This window comes from Podarcis liolepis, assembly GCF_965112155.1.
Source record: "Podarcis liolepis genome assembly, chromosome: 7".
In the NCBI taxonomy this organism is placed as follows: Eukaryota; Metazoa; Chordata; class Lepidosauria; order Squamata; family Lacertidae; genus Podarcis; species Podarcis liolepis.
In genome coordinates this window covers 18594682-18621997 of record NC_139561.1, presented here as the reverse complement: position 1 = coordinate 18621997, position 27316 = coordinate 18594682, and the positions used below count along the sequence as shown (strand labels likewise).

The 27316-nt window shown below is 47.4% G+C and overlaps 1 protein-coding gene and 1 long non-coding RNA gene across 6 annotated transcripts in view; both read right to left on the bottom strand.

Annotated features, from left to right (window-relative positions):
* CASZ1 (castor zinc finger 1) overlaps positions 1-27316 on the bottom strand; it is a 443166-nt gene that overhangs the window by 142332 nt on the left and 273518 nt on the right. For 4 of the 5 annotated variants that reach the window (XM_083512761.1, XM_083512760.1, XM_083512759.1 and 1 more), the window contains one exon: positions 11744-11837. In XM_083512761.1, the coding sequence (XP_083368887.1) occupies positions 11744-11747 (4 nt within the window). In that variant the 5' untranslated portion in view covers positions 11748-11837. The remainder of the gene's footprint in view (positions 1-11743; positions 11838-27316) is intronic. The other variant, XM_083512763.1, reaches the window with a different exon arrangement.
* LOC310711796 lies at positions 1317-7195 on the bottom strand. Its single transcript, XR_014528633.1, has 2 exons — positions 6612-7195; positions 1317-6244 (listed from the first exon to the last, which is right to left on the bottom strand). It is a non-coding gene; the product is annotated as an uncharacterized lncRNA (long non-coding RNA).

The following is a 27316-nucleotide window of genomic DNA, read 5'->3' as shown; positions in this document are numbered from 1 at the left end:
GCCTAAGGAATAAAATGAAACAATTTTTTTGCTCCAGCCAGACTTTGAGGGTTCTGCTTGCAAAGTCATCAGGTCCGTGCAACTTAGGCAAGAAGCAAGGAGCACAGATTTTGTCCAGGCAGGAGCCATGGAGCTCCAAGCAAGCATTGGCCAGCTTGTCTGTGCATCCATGTGGCACAATGGGTCATCCATGTGGCGGCTGGCTGTAACCTGAAGGTTGGTGGTTGGAGCCCAGCCAGCGACGGCTGTGGGCAGGATTCCTGCATTACATGGAGTTGGTTCAGATGACCCTCAGGGTCCCTCCCAACTCTACAATTATATGATTCTATGTACTTTATGGAACATACTTGTGAGTGGAGCACATTCAGCCCAAACTCTGCAAGACCAACGTAGCTGACATCTATGCAGAGGTGGCATAGATGTCATAGAGGGGCTGTCTCGCTGTGGTTGCTTGGTGGAAAGCCCTTTTCACAAATGTGTATTATGACTGAATAATAAAATACGGGGAATTAAAAGGAGGTGGCAGTCCTAAGCTTGCTTAACTTGCATTAACTCCATCAAAATCAAGAGGACTTCAGAAGAGATGATCCAAGTGGGTTTGCTCAGAGTAGACCCTACTGAAATGGATGGCCTTAAGTTAGCTACATCCTTTCATTTAAATGGGTCTGCTCTGAGCAGAAACAACCTATAGAAAAATGGGAGCATTAATATGAAATATGCCAGAAATCTAACGTCTAACCTAATCTTTCAGAAATCTAACGTTGGGGGCAAAGCATGCCCCCTTTCCCCAAAATACACTTTGTTCCTACTATAGCCCCCAATCCATTGTTCAAAGGGTTTCATGCACTTTGAAGCCACTCTGGAGAAAAACACACCGGCATTACTGATGCCAATGAAAGGCTGTTTCATGCGTTCTTCCTCCCCTCCCACTACTTGCCCTGATAGAATCCCCTTGCAGGGGAAACTCCCTATACCATCAGGTACAAAGTGTCGCCCTATAATTTTATATGGCAGCCAGCAGCAGCCCTGATCCATGTGTTCGTAGCAGAGATAAAAGCCTCTTGTGGCTGTGTATCATATATACAAAGGCGAAGCATGGGCTTTCTCCTCTCTTTTTAAAATCTGTTTCTCCTTCCCTGCAAGGAGATTGCATCTGCGTAGGAGTAATACCTGCAAACAGTTTTGCTTTGTTTATTTCCACAGTTTGCTTTCTTGGAAATTTCCTGGCAAAAAGGAAGGGCAGACAGGCGAAAAGGCCAGGCCCAGAGACTAAAGATGGGAGTATTTGTTAATTTCAGTTTTCTCTCACTTTCTCCTTTTTCTGATTGTATTTGCTTCAGTTCTCCACATCAACTTATGAGCCTGGTTTTCACTAATATAACACATTTTTCTAAATTATTTTCACTAAAACGTGAATTTCTAGACACATTTTACCCTAGTATGTGCATTTTTGTGCACATTACTTGGCCAGAAAACCACATTGCAAAATTTGGAAAGTGCAAATTTGGCTGTGTTTTGGTTGGTGGCCGTATTGCCTCAGAAAGCACAAACCTTTAAATGCAAACTGAACCAAACAACGTCCCCTCCATCCCCACTGGAGATGTTTTCAAGCTGTTCTCCAGAAGCCTAAGAACTAGCAACTTGCTGCTCCTTCCTTCCTTCCTTCCTTTTTTTAAAAAATGAGGTTGATCAGATTTCTGAATTTCGCTCCAGGCGATATAAAAATGTGCCACCCTGCTTACACAGCCGCTAGCAGACCCCTCTTGTCCTGATGCCCTGCCCTTGGCTATCCAGGCTTCCTCGGAAGCTTCTGCACTGTTATTTCCTGCTCCACGCTGCCTGTCTAGAGAACTCTCATATTTTCAGTGCTCACCAGACCATGAATTCACCTTCATACCAGTTACAGGGTTATTTAGCTTTCCCTGACGCCAATAACCACCTCGTTTCAACTGCTGCTTCTGCCAGTCAAACAGTTTGCTCTTTTTTCGAAAACACACACACAACGCACACGTAACACAAATGTGCATCATACCCGCAGAACTGTAGCGCCCCCAGGAAAACACACTCCATTCTGAAATTCGGTGGGGAGATGATGTTTAGCACCAGATGCTGCCCCAACTCACCACCACCGCCACCAAACCTGAACCCTGCAAGGTAACCCCCATTGAAGTTCATGCAACAGCTGAGTGGGAGAGGGTGGAAAAAAGGAATAACATAACTGTAGAGTTGGGAGGGGCCCCGAAGGTCATCCAGTCCAACCCCCTGCAATACAGGAATCTCAGCTAGATTGTGTGTGTGTGCGTGCGTGTGTGCGTGCGTGCGTGTGTGTGTTTTCCTAGATCATAGGACCTGATATCTAGAGGAACGTATGATGAACAAGGGAAGGGGCAGAAAAGGAGGAAAGGGAAGAAGTATGGAAGAGGAAATACATTCAGAAGAAAGGAGAAGAGGAAGAACAAGGAATCCAGGGGATAAATGGGTTCCTCCCCATGCCATATTCCTCTCCGGCTTATAGGCACCAGTGTATTATGATCCAGACAAAAAAATAAATGATAGCTCCACTTTGGAGACCAATACTCCACAGTCAACCATGTGCTCTAAGGGCAGGGTCAGGTTCATGGGGAGAGCAAGGGGAGATTTGGCTGTTGTCTACTTGATTCACTGTAGGCCCGTGAAATGGGAGATCTGGATATAAGCCTCAGGTCTTTCTGCTAAATGTCCACTGTGTGGTCTTTGTGGTGGGAACCTTCTCTCAGTCTCCGTTCTACCATCCTGTAAAATGGGAATATTTAAAGACCCTCTCTTCACACGCTGATCCAGGGTTTAATAAACTGTGGTGAATTAAACCACGGCATAGCATTGTGGGTCACCCTTGCCTTGTGCCTGAACTATGGTTTGTTTACTGCCAACAAACCATGATCTGAAGCCAAGTTTTTGTTGTTGCTTTATGAACCTTGGCTTGATTTATATGAGCAGCCTTCCTTAAGCATGGCTTGCTTGGCCAACCCACCATAGCCACTAGCCAAGCTCCAAAGGCAGAAGCAGCTGGAAAATGAAACCAAACTTTGGAGAATCAAGGCATGGTTTTGTTGAATCAGCTGAGTGATAGACAAATCATGGTTTGGCTAACCACGGCTTTGTGTTAAATGCTAACCGGGCCACCGAGTCACTGTGAAGTGAGAGCAAGGATGATGGTGGTGAAGAACCTGAGATTTTGCTTTCCTGTGATTTTGCTTTCCTGCCACACCGTACTCTTTTATTCATGATGTGTCAGTAAGCCGTGTTACGTCTGCCTAGAGTGCCTTTTGGCAGGTGAATATATGTTATTGGAATAAATGAAAATGAATAACCACTGACTTCTCCTTCTAAAGAGTTAGGCTGCTCAGCTTCTTCTTGTCACCAACCAGCGCTCAAAATCCCCCAAGCTCTAGGCGCATTTTGCGACTGGTTGGGTCCAATTGCGACCACGTCTCTGGATGCCGGGTCAGCGACTGATATCTTCATTTGGTTGGTACCTCCAGCCTTCTTAAGCACGTCAGCAGAAGAGCTCCCCCCCCCCTATTTATAGCCCTCCAAGGAGTACGCCCCTTCAGTTAATCCTTACAACAACACTGTGAGGTAGTTTAAGAGGCTGTGACTGGCTAAAGTTCACCCAGTGAGCTTCTTGGCTGAGTGGGGATTTGAACCCTGATCTCCCAAGTCCTAGTTTGACACTCCTTAACCACTACTCCACACTGGTTTCTTAGAGTACTTCTGCAATGGGGCAGCTCTATAAATTAAGCTGGTAAGTAAATACGGGGAAAGCAAAATGTCACTTAGAGAAGGATCTGAAATATTTTCCTTGACACTTGCATTTGTTTTAGTCTGGATTCTTTTACTTGATGTTTTAATGTGTTGTAAACCACTCTGAGATTTTTTTCCTTTACAATATAAAGCGGTGTGTAAGTGAAATGAATCACCATCACCATCTCACTGCAAAAAAAGCACCTAGACAGTCCGTTGTGGCGACTGTAACCTAGGCTTAAGGTGCAATTTGGCCATTAGCTTATAGATCTGAGTTTCCAACACTTTCAGTTGGTGGGGACAATAGAAAGGGTCTTATAAGCTGGCATAGACTATATAACCTGGAAGCAGAAGTTGCTCTGGATCAATCTTTTATACAGCACTTGGAACTCAGCTGGCAAATAAATACTGAATTGTTAAATTAAAATTGTTCGGGAAAGGTTTTCTTTTTTCTTTTAAAGAACATGTTGGATATTGCTTTCTTTTAATTCCCACCCATCTAACTCAACTCCTGTCCTGGCAAAGAAAACAAGATGTTTTGGATCGCTAAGCTGAAATTTTGCATGGCTTCCATGAGGAAGATATGAATCAACTCCCAGTTTCAGCAACGCTCCTAATTCCCTCCCTGGTGAGGTTAAGCAAGGAGATGACTTTTTTTGTTTTTCACCTCTGCAGCCCATGTGACGAAACCAAGGTAACTTGAGGAAACAATCAACATTTCCACCCCCCTGCTTCCAACCACCTCTGATTTTTTTTTTAATAAAGAAAATGTTATTATGATGATTATTCTAAAAAAAGAAAAGAGAAAAGAACTAGAGCGAGAGTTTTGAGCAAACAACAGATCAATGGATCCCCGCCCCCTCAGAAGGAAAAACAAACACCCAGATCACCGCAAATTAGACAATGTCTCGCTTCACTTCATCCGAACAGGCTGACAATTTTGGGGGGTTGTTGCCACGGCGACAGAATAACACAGTGTTCCGCCTGTTGCAGAGCAATCAATTAACTTAATGCCGCCCAGCGCCTGTTTACTCTTCCATTCAGAGGTGCTGCCGTCTTCTTTGAATCCCTCTTTTCCATTCTTCCCTCCTTTGCTTCATCTCAGTGAACTCTCATCCTCTCTAACACACACCAACACACACCGCTTCTTTTGAACGCTCGTCACCCGCTTCCGGTAGTCAAGATGGTGTCAAGCTTTGGTACCAACGCACACGCCAAAAATGTATCGTGCAAGTGAAGGTTTTGCTTCTCCGCTGGAGAGAAGCCCTCTCCAAAAGGAAATATGTAATCTCTGAGGTAGTGTTGTGCAGTGGTTAGAGTGCTGGACTACGATTTGGGAGACCATGGTTCAAATCCCCACTCTGCCATGGAGCTCTCACTGAGCCAGTCACAACCTCTCAGACTAACCTATTTTTCAGGATTGTTGTGTGGAACAAAGGAAAGCGGGGGAAGAATCATGTACACTACCATGGAGAAAAAGGTGGGATATAAATGCAATGAATGAATGAATGACGCCACAAGCCTCAACTCTGTGCTCCTCAAAATTTTGCCCATCACAGAGTTTTGCCCATGGTAATGCTTCAAGGTGATTCCGTCCACAGACTCCTCTTCCCAGAATGTCCCCTGCTCAGTCGAACATCCCATCCCAGGTTGGGGAAGAGACGTTTTATATATAAAGAGAAAAGCTACCCTCGCATTTACGGGAGATCTTGGCAAATTTACCATCATATGGGCTTCCAGTTGCTCTTTTATACGTTTTAAAACATTGTCAATAAAATATCTATCTATTGGTGCCAGGAAACATTCTCATCCTCACCACCGTCGTGAGCTGTTAGGGCAGTCTCTAAAGACGAGCTTAGGCAGCCCTTGCAGACACAAGTGCAAGCACACTTTAGAGTCTCCACAGTACTAAAGGGGACCCGGATTTAACAGGGAAACAAACCACGTATGAGCTGCCCAAGCCCCTCCACGCTTCCCAGCCCCCCAGACCAAAAACATGACGGAAAGATCAGCTTGGCTGCCTGCTTTTGCTCCGGTTTCGGTTTACGCTCTAGGCTCCACCTGCATTTTTTTAAAAAAGCAATAGAAGCCAGCTCTGGGCAAGTTCCCGCAATTGGTTGCTTTGGTTTTAACAGACCCTTTCAAAAGAACAATTAGATGCTTGAGGCAAAGAAGAGCATCCAGAATCCTGCCATACAGTGACCCTCCTGAGTAATAACAGGAAGAGCAAGGCCTTTTCCTGTTGTTCATTCCCAGTATCCGGCTGTCAGAGGTAGAGTGCTGCTGAACATGGAGGCTCTGCTCAGCAATTATATGTGAGCTGTCATGAATGGGCTGATTGGTTTCTATGACCATTTAAATAAAACAGCAGCTGAAGCTGCATGCACACCATATTTACAGCACATGCCTTCCCACAAAGAATCCTGGGAACTGTAGTTTAAGGATGCTGGGAATTGTTGCTCTGTAAGGGGCAAATATATAGGGAAGCGGGTGGTGCTGTGGGTTAAACCACAGAGCCTATGACTTGCCGATCAGAAGGTCGGCGGTTCAAATCCCTGCAATGGGGTGAGCTCCCGTTGCTCGGTCCCCGCTCCTGCCAACCTAGCAGTTCGAAAGCATGTCAAAGTGCAAGTAGATAAATAGGTACCGCTCCAGCGGGAAGGTAAACGGCGTTTCCATGCACTGCTCTGGTTCACCAGAAGTGGCTTAGTCCTGCTGGCCACATGACCCGGAAGCTGTACGCCTGCTCCCTTGGCCAGTAAAGCGAGATGAGCGCTGCAACCCCAGAGACGGCCACGACTGGACCTAATGGTCATGGGTCCCTTTACCTTTAAGGGGCAAATAACAGTTCTCAGGAATATCTGCAGTAAGCAGGTTGCTTTCAATGCACTTCAAATGCACGGTGTGTATGCAAGCTAAGCAGGTGGCCATTTATTGCATTTATTATCTTGCCTTTCCTCTGTAAGACCTCAAACTGGAATGAAAAGTTCTCCCCAAACCAATTGTATCTTCATGGCAGCCCTATGAGGCAGCTAAGGCTGCAAGATAGTAGACTGGATTGGGGTCACCCAGCAAGCTTCATGGCCAAGGAGAGATTTGAACCTGGGTCCCCCTGATCCTACTCTGACGCACTAACCACTAGAAGACACTGTCCACCGTCACATCTCTGCTGCAAGCAGCCCTTCCTTTTACCAGCCCTGTGTCTAGACCACCAACTGATTCCATCTTGAGTTTTAGTGTTATGTGAGACTGAGAAAAGCCCCCCTGTCCCAGACATGCTTCAACACCATTCATAATTTTCTACGTTTATAAATATGCCCGCTGAAAATTTTGCTCATGAAGACCTGGCCGTATAAATAAGGTGGACTTAGCCGTCATAATACTCAGCACTTCCAGGGCTGCTTTGCATTTATACATCAACCCCCCCCCCCAAAAAAAACCCCTCACACCCAGAGGTGCAAATGATACTCATGTTGTGCCCTTTCCATCGTGCCTCAAACCAACCCCCTGCCCCCACTCCACCCCCACCGGCCACTCGTTTTCGGAAAGCCAATCTGTCAGGGAACCTGTTGGCAAAGGGGGTTTGTCGACTGCTCCCTGTCCATTACGGCCCAGATTATAAGCATATTGCACAGATCTCTCTGCATGATGCCGGAGAAATCCAATACGCTGAAAGGTTAATGCAATCAATTAGGGTGACAGGGAAGTAAAGGAAGGCTTCCGAGTAGATGAAAAAGAAAGAGAGGGAGAGAGGGAGACTCAAAGGGCTCTCCAGTTGAGGGCAGGGGGAATATCTGGCATAGCTTCATTGGCAGAGCACGAGACTCTTAATCTTAGGGCTGTGGGTTCGAGCACTACATTGGGGAAAAGATTCCGGCGTTGCAGGAGGTTGGACTGTTCTACGATTCACTACGCAACACCTTTGCATTTCGCTCTTGGTGTTAAGAGTTGTGCTATTGTTGGTTCAGTGTCAGTGCAATAAGGTGCCATTTTGGCAAAACATTCTCTGTATGCTGCTGTCAAATAAGACCCAGGAGAGGTACGTGGCAGAAACGGGGGAGCAGAGCCTTCAGAGGACGAGTGAATAATAAAATAGAAGGCCAACGAAAAGGGCGGTGGGATGATTGTGGTGCTCATTCATTCATTATTTGTATTCGTTCTTCAAAAGCTACGCAGGCACTCCTGCATTTCTTCAAAAGCTGCACAAGCACTCTTGCATGCGTGAGGCATTTCTTGGGCTCCACAGAAGTCGGGGCAGAGGAAGAGGAACAAATGACTCTTGAAGATAAAACCCAGGAATGAGTTCAGAAAATGGTGCAGGCGTTGTTGGGGAGCAGAGGTGTCTTGCCCTCCCTAATGAGGCCGCAGGGACAAGCCAACAGTTGGCCAGGAGCCTCGTGAAGGCTATGGGAAAACAAAAATGTAACCAATTATGACTGGGGGGGGCAAGAGATATCCCCTTGCACACAAGCACACACTTAAGGTGAGGTACCTTAAGAAACTGTCTAGTGACTGCAACAAGGAAGTTGCTCTGAATTTATTGTGAAGAAGCCAATGAAAACATAGAGGGGTGGTTGGATGGGAAGGGAACGGGAGAAGGCTAATTTCCTGATGAGCTTTTTCTGCCACGGGCAAGGGAGGCTGAGGAATCCTGACCCCATCCTTAGGGAGGAGCTCAAATGGCCCCTGGAGATCTGAAATGGCTTTCCCAACTCTGAGCAGGGCTGAAGAGTTTGCACTTGACACCCAACGCAAAGTCCAAGCCATCTTTTACTCGCCACCCACCCACTGCCGCTGCTCTGTGCTGCTCATGGGCTGAGGCCAGGGAGTCTGCAACACTGACCCCTCAAGACAAATTATGGCTCCAAAACTCCCCACTACACCCTTCCTTACGCTCCCTACTCAGTTGTAGGCAAGCTCTCCAGGGCTCCTTGGCAGGGGCAGACCTACATTTTGAGGGCCCTGGAGCTTGAAGTGTTATAGGGTCCCCCACGCAACCCACAACAAGGTATGGGTAACCCTTGTTATCTTCTTCAATGGGGTTGTTCCATGACAGATCACCACAATTTTATTTATTTTTTAAGAAAAATAACTACTACAACTCAAGATTTTGATTAAAATTGCTATACTGGATTATCTCATATGTCAAAGTCACTGGTGTGAACAAAGATTTCCTACGCCTTATAGTTTTTGAGTAGTGCAACTCAAATTGGGTCTACTGACCTAAAAAAAAAAAGCAATGGGGACTAAAGTCACTTCTGGGGCCCCTCTGGGATTAGGGGCCCTGAGGCTTAAACTTCATTCATTTCATAGTAGATGCACTCCTGCTCCTCAGTCCTAGTGGGAGACATCTCAAATCACCTGAGATGCCAAGTGTGGAGATCTTGGTTCACTGGAGGCTGGGGGGAGGGAGAGAGAGAAAAACCAGCAAGAGGTGGGGGCTAGAAAAACAGGGGGCAGAACACAACCTCCCACCTGTTCATTGTGGAGTGCCACCTCCCTCACATCCAGTTTAGTGCCAAACTGTGCTACTGGCAGGACCAGGAGGCCAGCGTCTCCAGGCAGGGCAAGAGAGAGCAGAGGAAGCTGCTGTATCCTGAGCCAGACCTTTGGTGCAGCTAGCCATGTGGACTCCCAGCCCCTCTTGGGGACACCAAGGATGGAACCTGAGACTTTCTGCATGCAAAGGAGGCTCTCTACCACTGAGCTACACCCCTCCCCCAAATGGTATGTCCCACCTGCAGAATGAAGTGGTACAGTCTGCTCTACAAATATAGGAAGTTGCCTTGTCCTGAGTTGGACCCCTTGGTCCATTGAGCTCAGCACTGTCTAAACTGACTGGCAGCAGCTCTCCAGGATTTCAGACTGGGGTCTCTCCTAGCCGAAGGGGACCTTCTGCACGCAAAGCAGATGCTCTGAGAACTGAGCTGTGGTGACAGAGCGATGCAGCAAGGGGGGCATGGAGGCCAGAGAGGGAGGGAGGGAGGAGGAAAGAGCTGTAACCAGGGTTGTGAAGCATGCAAAGGGAAGCATCTGCCCATCCCTTTGAAGGCTCGAGGCAGGGTGCTCAGGGGGTGACCTACACCGTGCCTGGCTGTGATCGCGTTTCAGGGCCACTGCCTGCCGATTCCAAGACAATGAAGGGGCACCTTTGAAGTTGGAAAGAGAGAAGCCGAAATGCAAAAAAACCTGGAGAGATCTTATTTGAGAGGGAGAAGTAGGGGGTGCGTGTGGAGCGAAGGGCCAAGCGGGTGGGTGGAGAGGTTGTGCAGACAAAGCAAAGAGTCGGGTGCCCAGTGGGGTGCCCCGAAACCAAAAGGGACAAAAAGGAAAACAAACAGTTTATGAGCGGGGGCACTTGCTGCCTCTGTCTGTCTCTCCCCCCCTTCCCCTGCCAGCCACTTCCATACAAACCCCGCTGGCTCCAGAGAGGCCCATCCCGTCGATGATGGATGGATGTGTAAGGCTGGCTCTCATTCCTCGCCATGTTGCAGCAGAAATATTTACATAACATTGGCCTTCCACCGGTCACCTCTGACACTGCGGGGCCCAGCTCTCCTGAGATGCTCAGTTCGGAGAGAAGTGGGGGGAGGCACTCGCTCTGCTGGCACCTGGCTAGAGTAGAGGGCAGACCAAGAAGGTAATGCCATCTGGGAAAACCTCAGTAGGCCTCAGTTGCCTTGTGTGTTCAATTTCAGGATGCGTTGCAAATAAAGTTTGCAGAGTGATTACAAAGTTGGCAGTTCTTGCAAATAGGGACGTCAGAGCATTCTGCTGAAAAGGGGAATGGGAATTGCAGAGTTCGCTTATTTGTCCTGGGAATGAAAATCAATTCATCAAATACTATTGCTATTCATTTATTGTTGCTGCGTTCCATCCCCCAAAACTGTAACTGATTACGTCCCCTCAGCTCCCAAATTTTCAAAGTCTTTCCTTTGCACTGATACGAATGGGGTGGAACAATGTAAAGACGATGAAACTTAGGCCAGTTACATAACTAATTACATAAATTACTTAAATTACATAATCTTCCCACAACGGACTACAAGACAAATGTTCTTTTTGGTGGAAGACAAACTGCAGCGGAAAAGAAACAGTGCTGCATGCAGTGACTACAGTGTGGAATGGAAAGCGATGCCATATTCATATTCCTTCGCTTTTCCCCAAACTGTTTTTGTGTGAATGTGCATCATTCCCCCCCCGCCCTTCCCGTGCAGGAGTATATGACGATGCAAGCTGCTTCCCACCACCAGCAGAACCAAAACTGCCACTGTCCAGTCTCACAGTTACTAGCTCACTTTATGAGAACCAAGTGTGAAATTTGTCATTGGCCACTTTTAGAAAATGGAACTTTGGGGAGGGCGGAGGAAGGGAAGAATGACAAAAGGGGAACAGCGATTATTTGGACAGGTGACAATTCCAAAGCACCCAGGTTTCCACACTGCCGTTCCCTGACAATTTGTTAGGAAACTAATGTTTCCGTGACAAATGTTTTGACCTTGTATGACCCCCCCCCCTTGCACAGTGCTTTTCTTGACCTGGATGGTGATTGTGCGGATGGCGTTTTTCACATTTCCCTTCCCGTGAGAAAGCTCACTTTGGCATGGATGCGGAGCATGAACAGAAGCATATTATGCTTCCGCTGAACAACAGATGGTTGTTCTGCCACATTGGGCCACCTGTAAACAGAAGAAGCTGCCTTGTTCTGATTTAGACCTTTGACCTGTCTACCATTCAGACCATTGGTCCACCATCCATTTATGCTGGAGAAGGTGGAGGCAACACACCTTGCAGGGGGTGCGCCAGCGCCTGACACTTCCCTGCGTCGCTAGCTGTTACTCTTCTGCTAACAAACTAGGCATAAAACACACAGACAAGACCAGCCACATGGACGGGCGCAACAAATTGCCACAGAGACACAGAAAGGTAGGAAAAAAAGAACCCGCGTGGGCGGACATACCCATTTGTGGTCTTGGCGGTCTCTCCTACCTTTCGATGACCAGGAATCAGATTCCGCTATTGGGTTTATTTTAAAGCTGTGAAGTCACTTCATCCTGAGGAGGGAAAAATGAGATAGAGGTTACTAATGCTATTACTATATACACCGAGGCAAAGGAAAATGAGTGGGTTTACCATTGCAGTAGGCGTCCCCCTCCCCACTCTGGCCTTTGACTTTACCAGTGGCAATTTAGTGTTAATATTATTATTGCTGGGAGATCCACAGGTAGTTCACAGTCAATTCATCTGGCACACACAGAATTTGAGCTTTTTAAAAAGTTAAAAGTTTTTAGGTTCTGTCATTTTATTGTTCTGTTGACCCTCCCTCATTTTAATGATCTGCTCTTTCATTGTACTTTATGGTTGTATCATTGTGCTTTTAAAAGTCCCCCCCCCCCCAATTTTATGTTGCTTTGCAGAGAAAGGTGAGATAATATGCATATTTATTATAAATAAGGTATGAATACAGCGGTTCTCCTGGGCAGAAGGAGCTGGGCAGAGTGCCCACTTCAGATGTTCTTGCTGGAGCAGCACACAGTCTTTATTCTGGTTCTTATTTGAAAGCTGCGTTTGGGGCAAACAAGCAGAGAAGGCAGAAGGGCAAAGACACTCTACCCTTGCATCTCTGTTGCCTGCCGGAGGTCTCAACCCCAAAGGCAACCTTCAATCAGAAACAGGATGCACCCATCAAAGTTCATAGGGACTAGAAACTTTGGGAGGGATTCACCTAACCAACCACATCAGTGGAGGCCAGGTACAAGGACTAGCACTTGCATGGCAGGGTGTTCCCCACTCTGCAGCCCTCGCAATTGGCTCCCACAACAGCGAATGGGGGCAGGAGAGGGGGGAAAGAATGGAATAGCAGCTGGAGGAGGAGGAGAGGACAAAGGAAGAAGAAGAAGAGGAGGAGGAGGAGGAGTTTGGATTTGGTATCCCGCTTTATCACTACCCGAAGGAGTCTCAAAGCGGCTAACATTCTCCTTTCCCTTCCTTTCCTACAACATACACTCTGTGAGGTGAGTGAGGCTGAAAGACTAGCTCAAGGTCACCCAGCAGCTGCATGTGGAGGAGTGGAGACGCAAACCCGGTTCACCAGATTACGAGTCCACTACTCTTAACCACTACACCACACGGGGTGAAGAAAGAGCTGTGAGCGGAGGTGGAACCCTTTCTCATTCTCTAGACCACTGGAGCAGGGTGTAGAGAGTGCTGCTGAATTGGGAGAACACAGCTGTGGAAAGCCTGAGGAAGTACCAGCCACTTTGGGCCTACTCATAAAAAAGCAAGTGAGAGACTTGGGTGAAATCCACAGTTTCCAGGAACTCTTCTCATTGTTAGACTTTTGCGGTGAGCTAAGCGTTTGTTTGGACCCGGAGGGTGTGTCAGAAGGAAAATGACTTGATATTGATCTCTCTATATTAGTAACTTTGTATTAATGTAACATTTTTATATGTAACCGTGCATTTTTGCATTATTTTACTTAACCTGCTGTTGGTTGTTTTTTGTATGCAGCTCAGAGATATTTTTAAATATATTAAGTGGCACAGAAGTAGAAAAAAGAAAACAAAACCCGTACAACTTTGAATTTCACCCTTTGGTTGTATCCAATGCAAGTCCTGATTGGAGTTGCCTCGTGGAAGTTACTAAGCGTGGCTAACTTAGGTCCGTTAATTTCAACGGCTCTGCTCTGAGCGGAACTCAGTAGCACACAACCCTTTGCTTTTAAAAGGCACCATGTTCCACACAGACCCCTTCGTCGGTGCAAGGGAATAATGGGATCGCCACTAGGGTTGCTGCACAAAGAGGAAGAGCTGTAGCGTACTCACCACTGACGTGGGAGCACAAGCGGTGTGCAACAGGAGCACTGACTCCTGAACTTAATGTGGGGGTAATGTGGGGGTTTGAAATGACAGGTGGGGTGGGGAGAAGGAAAGCCCTCGGTTCTGGCCACCTCCTCCCTTTTCCACTCTGCTCTGCATCCATCAGGAGTGCTCTTGCAAACCTTCATTGCAGTAGGACCTTCGCAACATGGGGAAGAGCTGTAGCTCAGCGGTTAGAGAATCTGCTTTGCATGCAGATGCTCTCAGGTTCAATCCCCAATGGCATCTCCAGGTAGGTCTGGGGCAGCCTCCCTGCCTGAAGCCCTGGAGAGCTGCTGCCAGTCAGTGTAGGCAAGACTGAGTGACTGGGGCAACCCAGTCAGATGGGTGGCGTGTAAATAAAATACTACTACTGGCAATAATTACTGAGCGAGATGGACCAAAGGTCTGATTCCGTATGAGGCAGCTTCCTATCTTCTCTGTTCTGAGCAACGTAGAGATTGAGTGTCATTCCCCCTTCTGTGCATGGGCTAAACTTGAGCATACTCAAGTAAAAACTGGAGGGAGAGGGGAGGGCGAAGAAATATGTAGAAAAACAACAACAGTTGCAGGGGAGGGGGGAAACCAAACAAAAGCACCACGCAAAGTAAATTGAATTATTTAAAGCCATATGTTCCAAAAGTGTGACAGAGCCAAAGGAAGAAAAAAAAAAGGCAATATTGTGAGACTTCCGGATGGGGGTCTCCCTATACTTGGCAGGGGGCGGGGGAGAGACAGAGATGATAGAACCAGCTGGTAAAGAAAGCAGCTGGTAGCAGGTTTCCTACTCCCATCGACAGCGGGGAGCTATGTGCTCCCCCCCCCCCCCGTTCCATATTGTATCCTCCAACCAGCTCATTTGACATGGCTTGGGATGACTCTGCCCTGGCAGAGAACAGTGTGTGGCTTGGCTTGGCGTGGGCCTGTCACACTCCTTTTCCAGGGCAAAGCTCTATATTCTGCACAGCAAGTTAGAATCATAGAATTGTAGAGTCGGAAGGGACCCCAAGGATCATCTAGTCCAGCCCCCTGCAATGCAGAGCGGTTTGCTCAACATGGGGCTTGAACCTATGTCCCTGAGATTAAGAGCCTCGTGCTCTACCAGCTGAGCTTGGACCAAGAAAGGCTCAAACTCCTCCCTCTCACCTAGGTGACAAAATAATTTGGGGCAGGAATGGTGGGGAGGTACAGGGAGGAGAGCATGAGGGTGGTGGTCTCTCTACTATTTTGGAAGGTGGGGTAGTTTTTAGTGGACACTCAACACACCTCTGTGCCAGAAAAGCAGGGATGAGATGACCAAAGACATTTTGATCACACACACCACCCTGGGTGCCAAGCAGAGGGGGTGAAAAATTGAGAAGATCAAATTTGGGGCACTCAGTTTTGGCCTTGCTCATGACGAAAGCGGGTGTGAAAGGTTTTATTGTTGGGGGAAGGGGATGGGACAGGGGTCCCATCCAGTCCAGCATCCTGTCCTCACAGTGACCACCCAGACGCCTGTGGAGAACCTTCCTGCTGTTTCCGGCAACTGGCATTCAAAAGGATTACCGCCTCTGAGACACAGCGCAGCCATCGTGGTCAGTTAGCCTTTCCCTCCAGGAAAAGCATTCCCCGGCCCCAATAGTGTTGCACTGTAAGCTCAGCTAAAGCATCAGAGAGCAGGTGGCATAGCAAGTTAGAGGTAAGGGGAAAGTACTCTGCACGTGAGCAGAGGTACCATCACCACCTGCTTCACAACTTCACGTCTTTGGGGGGAAAGCCCCAACCCTTTGGAAAGCAAATTCTGGTGCTGGTGAAGCTGCCTTTACATCTCTTTCCTCCCTTCCTCTCCCCTCTGCTCCGTCTTTGACTCTCGCCTCTTCCCTCTCTATCCCTGCCTGCAAGCAGCCGCCTTTCTCTCCGCAACCGCCCACCCCATGCTAGACTGGGTGGGTGTTTTTTGTTTTAAATGGCCCGGCAGCCCCCTTCTCCCCCCTCCCACCCCTCCATTATTTTGGCCGCGGCTTATCAATGATGCAAGAGGAATAACGCCAATTTACTTAGAATGTGTAATCCCCCCAAATCAGATTGGGGGATTGCATGAGGCGGTCTGACCTTGCATATGTCTCCATTAAAGCCACCCAGGCCTACGCTTGTATTCTGTGTTCCCAGCACATATTTAGACAGATAACGCTAATTGTACTTGACATGTCCTCTTAAGGATGGACTCTCCTCCTCCTCCCCCAGCTCTGCCTGACAATGAGACAGCCTCGGAAGCCAGGATCCGCTCCGTATCTGCAGGGCAGGGCACAGCTCAGAAGCCAGGGTGGGCGGCAGGGCGAACAAAAAACAAACAAACAGAAAACCGTTCCACGCAACAAGGGCTCCCAGCCAAACCTCCTCTGCCGACGCACCACCGGGCACCCTCAATTAATGCTTCAGAAAGGGGGAGGCTGCAACTCCCACCCCCACTCCAAAACAGAAAAAAAGAACCCAGAGGAGGGATGACTGGGTGGGTGGGAGAGAGAGAGAAACGCATGTGTCTGTCCCTTTCTGGGGCAATGTTAATCGGGGATTAAAAACTGCTATTGTGGCAGACTCAAGTTCTCTTAAGGAAAGGCATCCCATGCTCCTTTGGAAAGGGAGAAATGTTAAAGTCTGGGGGTGTTTTACCGTATGGTGGGCACAAAAGCGATGGGATGGGGCCCCCAGAGAAGACACAGTTTAAGCTACCTAAGAGAGTGTGAGAGAGCGTGCAGGAAAGTTGTGTATATAACTTCTGGGGCAGTTAAAACTTAAAAGTCAGGTTAGGGGTCGCCTGCCTTTAATAAGGCCTGTTGTTCTGCCCCACACACTTCTCTGCTGCTTCAGGTCTTTCCTCCCCTGACTACTCACTCACTGGAATCGGGTGGTGGAGTTATTGTTTCGTTTCTGTGCCCGTTTTTATTACGTATTTTGTGTTTGTAACTTTGTAACAGCATTTTTTTGCTGTGAATTGCCCTGAGATCTTCTTCGGATGAAGGGCGGCATACAAATTTAATAGATAACAATAAATAATAATAATAATAATAATAATAATAATAATAATAATACTTTGTTCAATACTTCACTGTGTTCCCTTCAGGCAACAACCCTGTGAGGTAGGTAGGCCTGCTGTTCCACACATTTTACAGGTAGAATTCAACACTCAAACTCCAGGAACTCCTTCCAACGCTAAGCCTCAAACACTCATCCCCCTCTTCGCCCCCCCAAAAGGGGATGGAACCACAATAAGAAAACTGGAGGCGCGAGAAATCCAACCCTCAAAAATATACTGAGAAGCTAATAACTGTAATAATGAAAACTGTAATGTTGCATTTCCCCAATTATATTGTGACAATACATTACTGCTTTTGCTATTACAGTTATTATCTCCTTGGTACTTGCGCCTCCAAGTTTAGGCCTCAGATGTGGAATGCTCAAAGCAGCAATACTAGGAAGGAGTGCCTCTGAGCATATGCACAAAGCACCCAGTGCGTAAGCAAGGCCAACTCCTCGCCATGTCGGGGGGCGGAGGGAGATGTCTTCTACATCAATACTCAAACTCTGTTTTGAAAAAAGAAAGAAGTAACAGAACCAGCTTTTAGCCTGGGTTCTGTTATTGCTGCAAACTCCGTGATTTTATGAAGCTGATGGAAGAGTCTTAAGAGAGGAAGAAAATAGCCTTGATAGGAAAAGGAAGGTATTACAACCACAGGGCTGTGTCTGCCCTAAGGAAACACTTTCAGATTTCTCTCTGCAGTCTTAAGGACTAGAAACTTGGTCTTCTTTTAAGCAAGCTCTAGAATATTGAGGGTGCTGAGTTTCTGTGTTCTGAACCAGTACCACGCCCTGTGTATCTTCTGAAACCACCTCGGAAGGCAAGGTGCATTGCAAAACCTCAGTTGCGAAGTCCTCACTCTTGACTTCAGAAGCCACCATGGGCTGGAAGCAGAGTTCTTTCTGCATAAATATTTATTCCTTCTCAGGAACCCAGCTCCAGCTCACCAGACCCTTGTCAGAGCCAAGTCGCTTCCCTAGTCTCAGTTGCTTTGCTCAGAACAGCCTCAACGAGGAGTACGAAACTTTTATTTTTGCCTAAGTGGACTTTCGGCCTTCCTCTCACCCCTCTTCCAATCCTGCCACCTCCTAATTTGACTTTTTCCAATATCTTTTCTCCAACAACCTTCTCCCACCCACCCCCCGCTCTTCTTCCTCCCCAGCAACTGCGCATTTATTAATTCATGAGGCACTAATTAGTTCTTTGTTTAATTTTGTGTTAAACAGACTGACCGGAATGATAACGACTTTCAGCGTTGCATTACGGTCCCCAACCGCCCCTGTTTTCTGACAACAAGGGAGTAGAGAGAGACTGGCGTGATGAACCCCAATTCCCTCTTCAGTTGCACTTCATTAAGTCAAAATGTGACAAGAAGCTTAGAGAGTAACTTTCAGATCGGATCACACATAACAATTCGGCAGGAAACTTTCCGAAGGGGGGGTGGGGTGGGGAGGAGGCAGCGGCGGCGCTTCTGAATGAAAGCTGGCACCGGTGCACAGCACCCTCGCCACTCTCGCCTTAAAGGAACAGCAGGCACAAGCACACATGTGCAAGCAGAGGCGGATTTCTCCCCAATCACAGCCAGCAAAACTCTATCCCCCATCATGGTCCCATTTTCAGATGATTTTGTTGGCTTGGCTGGGCATCTTTGGAAACTCCAGCCAGAGAAGTTCCTGACCTTGCTTTCAAGAGGCTCCAGGTGCTCTTGGGAGAGGCGCTTACATGCCTGAAGGTCTGTGGAAGCACAAGTGTAGAAAACCATGTGAATCCTGCACTGCAGGGCATCCAGATCCCACACTTAAGGGGAAAGGTCATAACAGACAGATGTTTGAGCCAATCCAAAACATCCAAAGGCCAGGTACTTGGCCAAACTGCCTTCTCCTTGTGTGCTTAAATGCCCGCCTTTCTTTCCTGGTTTAAGCAAACCACCATTTGCTGTGGCGCCCAAAATCAGGTCTGCACAAACCATAGTTTACCATGGCACAAGGGGGGGGGGAGGAGAGGGCTGAAGCCCAAGTCTCATTGCACAAGGGCTCAACAAAGGATTGGCTCTTGTGCCCGACCCTAAGGATGTCTACTCAGAATGATACCTCGCTGACTTCAGTTGGACTTACGCCCAAAGAGGCAGGTGTATGCCTGGATCTTTGAGTTGTTCTGCAATAAACACACACACACACAATCAGATTCCAGCCCCATGGCTTCAGAATCTGTTCAAGTTATGCTGGTGCCTGAGATGGCAAATCCAATACACAGATCCAAACCAGCAATTTGAAAAACTCGTCCTCCCCATTTTTTGCTTCTTTTCGCTGCCTCAAATCTGTCCCCTTGAGGCAGATGCCTCCATTTGCCTCATGAAAGGGTCGGCCCTCTGTTTCACTGAAGAGCTGTAGTTCTTATGAGCCTACCTTGTTCAGAATCTTCTTCTTGTGGCACTTGGCTTGTTAAAAGACTTCTAAGAATGGTTTTATGCCCATACTCCCAGCATGCCCTTGGGTGGCATTTGACAACCTGGAGCCCTCCAGATGTTCCAAACCACAACTCCCACCAGCCAGCATGGCTACTGTGATTCAACTCCACCCCCACCCCCCGCCACTGGTAGGCCTTCAGGTTTGGGGGAAGCTGAGCTTAAGGGATCTTCGCTAAAACAAAGTGTGCCAGAGACAAAGTGGTGGGCAAAACGGTTTTGAATACTTGAACCTATTTCTGCAGTTTTCCAGGAACGAATTTGCAGCAGCGGTCAAACTATTTTTTCCCCCTGCTGAATTTTTGCCTGGACACGGGGAGAGAAGACTTTGGCAATCTTAGTCAAAGCACTTCACTGTCATTAAGCAGAGTGCATTTCCCCCTCACTTCATGTGAAACAAAAAGTTGTTTTTGTGGGTCAAAGCCCTACTTTATCAGATGTGCAAGGCATTATGGCAACCCACATTTCCTTGGGTGGAGGGTGGGGGTGGGAAAGATATATCCAGCAAACAACATGTTCAAAGCTGCAGAAGAAAGGAGCCCACACATCTTTTATTTCTGGGGGTTTCTCAGAAGCAGGGCCCAATCCAAAGCCCTTAGCACACATAGCTGAAGGAAGAATATGTCCCCCATCTACAGAGCACAGGGCCTTGGTTCACTGTGGGGGAGCAGGCCCCTAACACCTTTCTCCTAGCTGTTCTCAGAAACAGTGCCTTGTCTAGACCCAATGGTTGGAAGGATGACAGGCTCCAGAAAACTGCTCCCCACCTTTCCCTGGAGCAGGTGGAGCCAAGGTGCCAGAGCAAACTCTTCCGCATCCCACACTGGTCTCAACAAAACTCACTGCCTCCCTCTCTCTGAGTAGGATTTAGTTTCACAGAAGCCACATAAAGGAAGGCAGGTACCCAGAATTATAGCATTTGAGAGAGCCAGGCCTGTGGGCCTCTCAGGAATATATCATATGTGTGTGTGCAGATGCTCAAGGAACAGGGGAGATATATGATTTGGGTTTCCTTTCCATGAGAAACTACCTAATTTGCACTTCTTACTTGGACTGACACTCGAACCGAAACTCAGCCGTCCTTTGAAATTCGCACTTCTCTGAATCTTGTAATGCAGCTCTCCAATAGAACAGTATGGACAAAAACATATACTTTACAGGAAATCATGCATAAACAAGCATACATTACTGGAAAGAACCTGCAAAAATGCTTTCTACTAGGGAAAAAAGTGCTTGCAAAAGTGCATACAGCCATCAAAACTGCATGCAAAACTGCATTTATTAGGGGTATTATTATTTTTAATTGCACGTTGCTGCGGAAAGGTGAACTTAATTTAAGTCTGGGGGAAAAGAGATATTGGCAGATACCAAAAAGGACTAATTAATCCATCCTTAATACACATAAAAACACACACAGGTTAGTGTGACAAGGTCAAAGACTTGATATCTAAGCAGCAGGAAAACAAATGTATCGGGAGCAAAAGTTTCCCTAACCCCCCCTCCCCCACTTTAACATAAATACGTCATTACAATTTCTGAACATCAAGGTTCCATCTGGGACAAGGAGGTGGGTGGGAAGAATGGGATACTTGTTGTTTATTGTTGTATGACTAATAAAATAAAAACAACAACAGCAACAACCAACTTTTATAGTTTAATCGGACAGCAGATGGAGCGTGCATCTCTTTTTCTCTCACCTTTCACTCAAGACCAGATGTACCGAGACAGTAATAGGAAAAACAGACATAATGTATGTCTACACACACACACACACACACTGCCCATTGCGGCAAAGAAAAACGAAAATGGTCGAAGAAGATGGTTCTTTTTGCTAGGAGGCAGGCTGGCCACTTTGCAGGGTGTCCACACTGAGTCAGAGAGCATAAGATTGAAGCACAGGTGACATTGCTGCAACTTGCCTCCAACTGGAACACCAGCCAGCCACACAACACTCAAACACAGTTACAAACAGTACGGAGGCCAGGGAGAGACAGAAATAAATAGGAGCGTCAAACGTCCCTTTGCCCTGGTCAAACATGCACCGTAACCACTCCCCAAACGATTTGGCAACCTTGCTCCTGCTAATATGCTCTTGGGCTGTTTTAGCAAACCAATTAAGCGTAATCATTAATTATAAAGGGGGGAGCGTGAGAGAGAAAGAGGATACGAAAGACGTATGGAAAGGTGAGAGAAAGGCAAAAGTCTGACAGCAGAAGGGAGGCCAGGATGAGATGTGGGGGCTCTGTCCAGTTCACTCCACCCAAGACAGAAAAGCCCCATCGCCCCGTATCCAGGTGGGTGGTGCTTTTCAAGCCAAAGAAACACCCTCCCATATAAATCCAGTTTAGACCCCAAACTGAAGGGTCTCCCTCTCCCCACAAAACTCCGCCAAGCGATCTGTTGGTATCGGTTTAGGTCCAAAACAAGAAGCAAGACAGGCCCACTTAACCTAAAGGCAGCTCAGACAGACTGAACAGAGCAAGATGGAGAGATGAGAAAGGCGGTCAAAGAACAGAGGTGCATACCAGAGCTCAGGAACGCTCTCCCTCCGTGACAGGGTAGCCAGCTCTCCTGGAGAAAATGCCTTGAGAGGAGATGAAAAATTGACTTTTTTTAAAAGAAAGACCCTTGATTATGCACACTTGGAAAACTGACTAAATTACTGTCTATCCCATCGGCTCCCCAATGGGCCTGGCACCCCCTGAGAGCTGGGGGCAGCTGTCAATGCATCCCATACTTCCTCTGCTTCCAACCTCCATTTCACATATTTCTCTTTTGTTTTGTTTTGGGGGGTGGGTGGGTTTGTTTCGCTATCCTTCTTGAACACACGCATGCTCACCCCCTCCTTTCGTTCCTCCTCTCCCCCCCTTTAAAAAGTCTCAGGTCTGTGGCAGCCCAACGGACAGTGCGGCAGAGTGGGGGGGTGAGAGCGTCATGGAAACCGCCCCTTCCCTGGGCAAACATTCTGTTTGGCCTCCGCGTCCCGAGACCCTCTTTTAAGGAGCTGTCAGGACCCCAGGAGAGTGTCACACGACCCAAAGACCAGGCGTGACGGAGCCTATTTTCTGCCCAAAATTTGATTGATTAAAAAACTTTTTAGGAAAACCATGTTAAAGGACTAAAAAAAAGAGAGAGAAGGAGGAGGGGGGCGAGGATAGGCGGGGGAGATGCATAAAACAGAAAGGACCACGGGAAGCAAGGATGGAATGGGGGGCAGGCAGGGAGAGAGGGGAAGCAAAAGCCTAACTGGTGGGTTTCCTAGGTAATAGCGCCAGGGGACGAGTGTCAGTTGTAGTTAAACAGCATAACCAGGCCGAAAAGAAAGGTCAAAGGAAGCATGAAACTTTACCACAACAGTGACTAAGATAATGAAGTAGCGGGGATGCCCGGGAAGAAGGGAGAAGGGAGGGGGGACCGAAACACACTTGCCGCACTCCAGGTGACTGGCTCTGGGTAAGTCTTGCTAACTGCCAGAACTGCCTGGGAAGACGCAAGGGAATCTCTGTAGGTCTCTAGTCTTACATCGTCATTGGTCACCATTAAAGGTAAAGGTAAAGGACCCCTGACAGTTAAGTCCAGTTGTGAACAACTCTGGGGTTGCGGCGCTTATCTCGCTTTACTGGCCGAGGGAGCCAGCGTTTGTCCACAGACACTTTTTCTGGCTCATGTGGCCAGCATGACTAAGCCACTTCTGGCGAAACCAGAGCAATGCACAGAAACGCCGTTTACCTTCTTGCCGGAGCGGTACCTATTTATCTACTTGCACTTTGACGTGCTTTCAAACTACTAGGTTGGCAGGAGCTGGGAATGAGCAGCGGGAGCTCACCCCATCATGGGGATTTGAACCGCCGGCCTTCTGATCAGCAAGCCCAAGGCTCAGTGGTTTAGACCACAGCGCCATTGGGTTTTGCCAATCAGAAAGGCCACAAAATGTCACAGTGTGGAATGGTGCTTCTCAGGGTTCTAGCTGGCCATGCCCTTTCCCATGATATTCCATCCCATTCCCTGTTAGCCAGCCAACATTCCACACCCACTGAGCATGTTTGGTCATTGCTGAGCTGTTCCTCATCCCTAAAAGTATTAAGGTAGTAGCCTCTGCAAATCCTACTTGGAGAAGACCCGTTGATGGAAGTGACAAACTTAGGTCCTACTCAGAGAAGGACTTTTCTGGATATAATCCTTTGGGCAAAGTTCAGGTTGAAACAGAGTAGCCTGAAAACTAGTGATTTGCTCCAAAACAAACGCAACTCTCAGATGGAGTGGTCCTAAGTTCTACAGCTAACCAATGACTGGTCTGCCCATAGTGACACATGCCTGAGTTATCACTTCTTCAGATTACTGTAACATGCTCTGTATTTCAAATTTAAATTTCAAGTGGCTCAAAGAGCTGCAGCGAAATTGTAGACCAGGGCTGGTTACAGGTAGCATATGATTCCCTTATTAGAATAGCTCCATTGGCTATCAGTCTGTTTCCATGCACAATTCAAAGTGCTGATCATGACCTATAAAGACTTACATGATTTAGGTCCAGGCTATCTGAAAGAATGTATTCTCCCATACGAACTTGCCCAGGCTCTGGTCATAGGGGGCAACCCTTCTCTCGCCTCCCGCGCAGGCACACTTCTCGGTGGCTTCCCTCAGACTCTTGAACTCCCTCCCTGCAGAAACCCGATTGGTCCCCTCCTTGTTCTCCTTCTGATGGCAGGTGAAGACTCCTGCAGGCTTCAGGGAACTGACAGCTTTTAAGGAAAGGGCTTTTAATAGTGCTGTGCTGTTATTACTATCTATATTTTAATAATTTGTTTTTTATATATTTAAATTCTATAATAGTTTAATTACTTTGTAACTATTATATATATATTTTAGCTTTCTGTATTTTATTTGTGTTTTTATTTTTGTGAGCTGACTTGGGTGTCGGTTTTGGGAGAATGTAAGTAAGTAAGTAAATATGTAAGTAAGTATTGACAATAGTTTGACAACTCGAACAAATTCCTTAGAGGAGAGTTATTCTAACAGAAGCTAGGCGGCTACCTGTTGGGGATGCTCTAGAGCAGGGTTTCCCAAACTTGGGTCTCCAGCTGTTGTTGGACTACAACTCCCATCATCCCTAGCTGGTGGGACCATTGGTCGGGGATTATGGGAACTGTAGTCCAAAACCAGCTGCAGACCCAAGTTTGGAAAACCCTGCTTACAGATTCAGATTACCTCCAAGGGGTTGGACTAGATGAGCTTTAGCTCAGTTGGTAGAGCATGAGACTCTTAATCTCAGGGTTGTGGGTTCAAGTCCTGAATTAGGTTCAAGTTTCCTACATTAAAGGGGGTTGGACTAGATGATCCTCATGGTGTCTTCCAACTCTACAATTTTATGTTTCTGTGATCTCAAACAGCCATTCCAACCCTATGGGTGGTATTCAAATAGGTTTTATTCAGAGCACACTCACTGAAAGGAATGGACCTAACTTAGTCATGTTCATTGTTTTCAATGGGTCTACTCTGAATAAAGCTCAGCTGAATACCACCCTTTGATTCTACATCCAAATAAACCGTGGCAAGTTGTGCAGCCACTTCCTCACACACATAGGAGCCAGCTCCTATGGACCGTGAGGGCTTCAGCCTTCACAATAAAATATTTAAGGGGGTTGAGCCTCCACAAAGTTAATGGGTATTCCCATTCAAATGGCGTGGATGCACTGTATCATGTGATCAATTATGAGGGGCAGGGCTTTCCTGGGCCCCCACAATTTATTATTCAAATTGGCACCTCTGTTCACACAGAAGCCCTTGGGGAGGTTTGCACGTCAACAGATGACAGTAAAGACGGAACTGAGGATTTGCAAGGCAGATAATTCAATCTCTTAATCTTCCTCACATTCAAACGAAATAGCTTTCCAGTAACTCCAGAACAGAAAGTTCTGTACTGTACTGTACGGAAGTGACCGTACTGGAATCAGAGGCTTTACAAAATGCTCCTACACAAAACTTGCTTAATTTCATGGGTGCAATCCAGATGAAAGCTGTACCCTCTTTATTGCTGATGGAGCCAAGGGCTCTTGCTTATATGTCAGCATGATCTCTGTGCTTAATTTCCTGGGGTGAAGGTGTGTTGCACTGTATGACTGAAAATGTGGCTCACAACAAGGGCCAGATGTTGCCAACCCCTGGCTTAAAAAATCCTATCTTTCCTCCACCTGGCCCTTTTCTCCCAGAAGGAAACCCACACCATAGTCTCACATGTGTATGTGTATCTGTATGCTCATGTGCATGTATTTATTAAATGTGATGGCAAGATTATGTGTCATAGAACTCTGGTGGGTGGGAAACTGATTCATGGCTCTGCAAATTTGCGAATAAGTGCCTTCCCAGCAAAGGATTGGGCTGCATACTCTTAAGACATCCAGAACTTTGAGCAGCATTTAAAAAGCAAGCTTTGGGGAAAGGGTTGCAATTCAACCAACTTTTATGCAGATTAGACTGACTGAAATTAATAGGCCTAACTTAGGCATGTTCATTCATTTTAAGAGGTCTACTCTGAGCAGTCCTGGCACTGAATTCCACCCAAAGGAAAATAACATACCCTCCAACATTTCTCACTCTCAACTGACCTTCCTCAACTCCCCCTTCCCCCCCTCTGCCCCCACAGAAAATTTCCTATTAGAAGAAGGGCAAGCGCCACCACCACTTCACCAGTGGGACACAGCACACACCCCCTCCCCCCCTTAATCCCTTTGCACTCTGCTCTCCATTTCTTCCCGCCCAGGGCAGCCCTCTGCCTGCCCCTCAGAAAAGGCATATCACATAGGGCTGGGTCTCAGCATCGGCAGCCTCTCCTCCTTCTCCAGCAGCCTCTATGAGCTGCCCAAGGGAGGAGGCCGGCAGCAGTGGCCATGGAGAGGCAACAAATTGCAGCCGCTGATACTCAGGTCAAGCGCCAGCTCATCCTCTTCCCTGAGCTTGGCAGTAGAAGCACTGGCAGGGGGAACAGGGATGTTCCAGGATCAAATCAGAAGCCGGGATGGCTTTGTAATGCTGGGACTACACAGTGGACGCGCGGGTTGCAATTTGGCATTTCTGTGCATGCGTAAAGTGCGATTTAGCGCTTCTACGCATGCGCGACCGCCGAAACCCAGAAGTAACCTGTTCCAGTACTTCTGGGTTTCGGCAGTCTGTAACCTGAAAAAACGCAACCTGAAGCGTCTGTAACCCGAGGTATGACTGTACCTGGAAAATCAGGACACTTGTAGGGTATGAAATAGGCCCTCAACCAAGTCAGATCATTGGTCATCTACCTGGAGATGCCATTAAAAAAAAAAATCGTTTATGTAACCAAGCATTTCAGTTTTTAATATTTCAGTCTCTGATGTTGCAGCTCCTTTGCTTCTACTCTTTTTGTGTGTTTGAAGTTTTGTTTTAGTTCTTGTGAAGTGATGGCACTTATTTCCTGCCTCTTTCATTGCGGCGCTTTGCCTGGCACATGGGGCACCTTAGACGGGCTGGTTCCTTGTGCAAACGCATCAGGGCCCCATCTTCCCTACACACTGAAGGCCGTATCGCACCATGTAAAACAGTCCTGGCTTCCCCTAAAGAATCTGGAGAACTGTAGTATGTCAAGAGTGCTGAGAGCTGTTAGAGGAGACTCCCTGCTCCCCACACGGAGCTACAATTCCCAGAGTAAGTTAACAGTCAAGCCCTCTTCCTGGGGAACTCCAGGAACTGTAACTCTCAGCACCCTTAGCTACAATTCTCAGAAGGCTTTGGGGGAAGCCAGGACTATTTAAAACGGCGTACTACTGCTTGAAATGTACAGTGGTACCTCAGCTTAAGTACTTAATTCATTCCGGAGGTCCGTACTTAACCTGAAACTGTTCTTAACCTCTTAACCTGAAGCACCACTTTAGCTAATGGGGCTTCCTGCTGCCACCGCGCCGCCGGAAACTGATTTCTGTTCTCATCCTGAAGCAAAGTTCTTAACTTGAAGCACTATTTCTGGGTTAGTGGAGTTTGTAACCTGAAGCATATGTAACCTGAAGCGTATGTAACCTGAGGTACCACTGTATAGTGCCGATGGGGCTCAGGTAACAGGCAAGCAGGGTGAGGTGGAGGGCAAGCAGGCAGGGTAAGGTCAATTAAGCAAAGTGTGTGTTGAAAAGGAGGGCA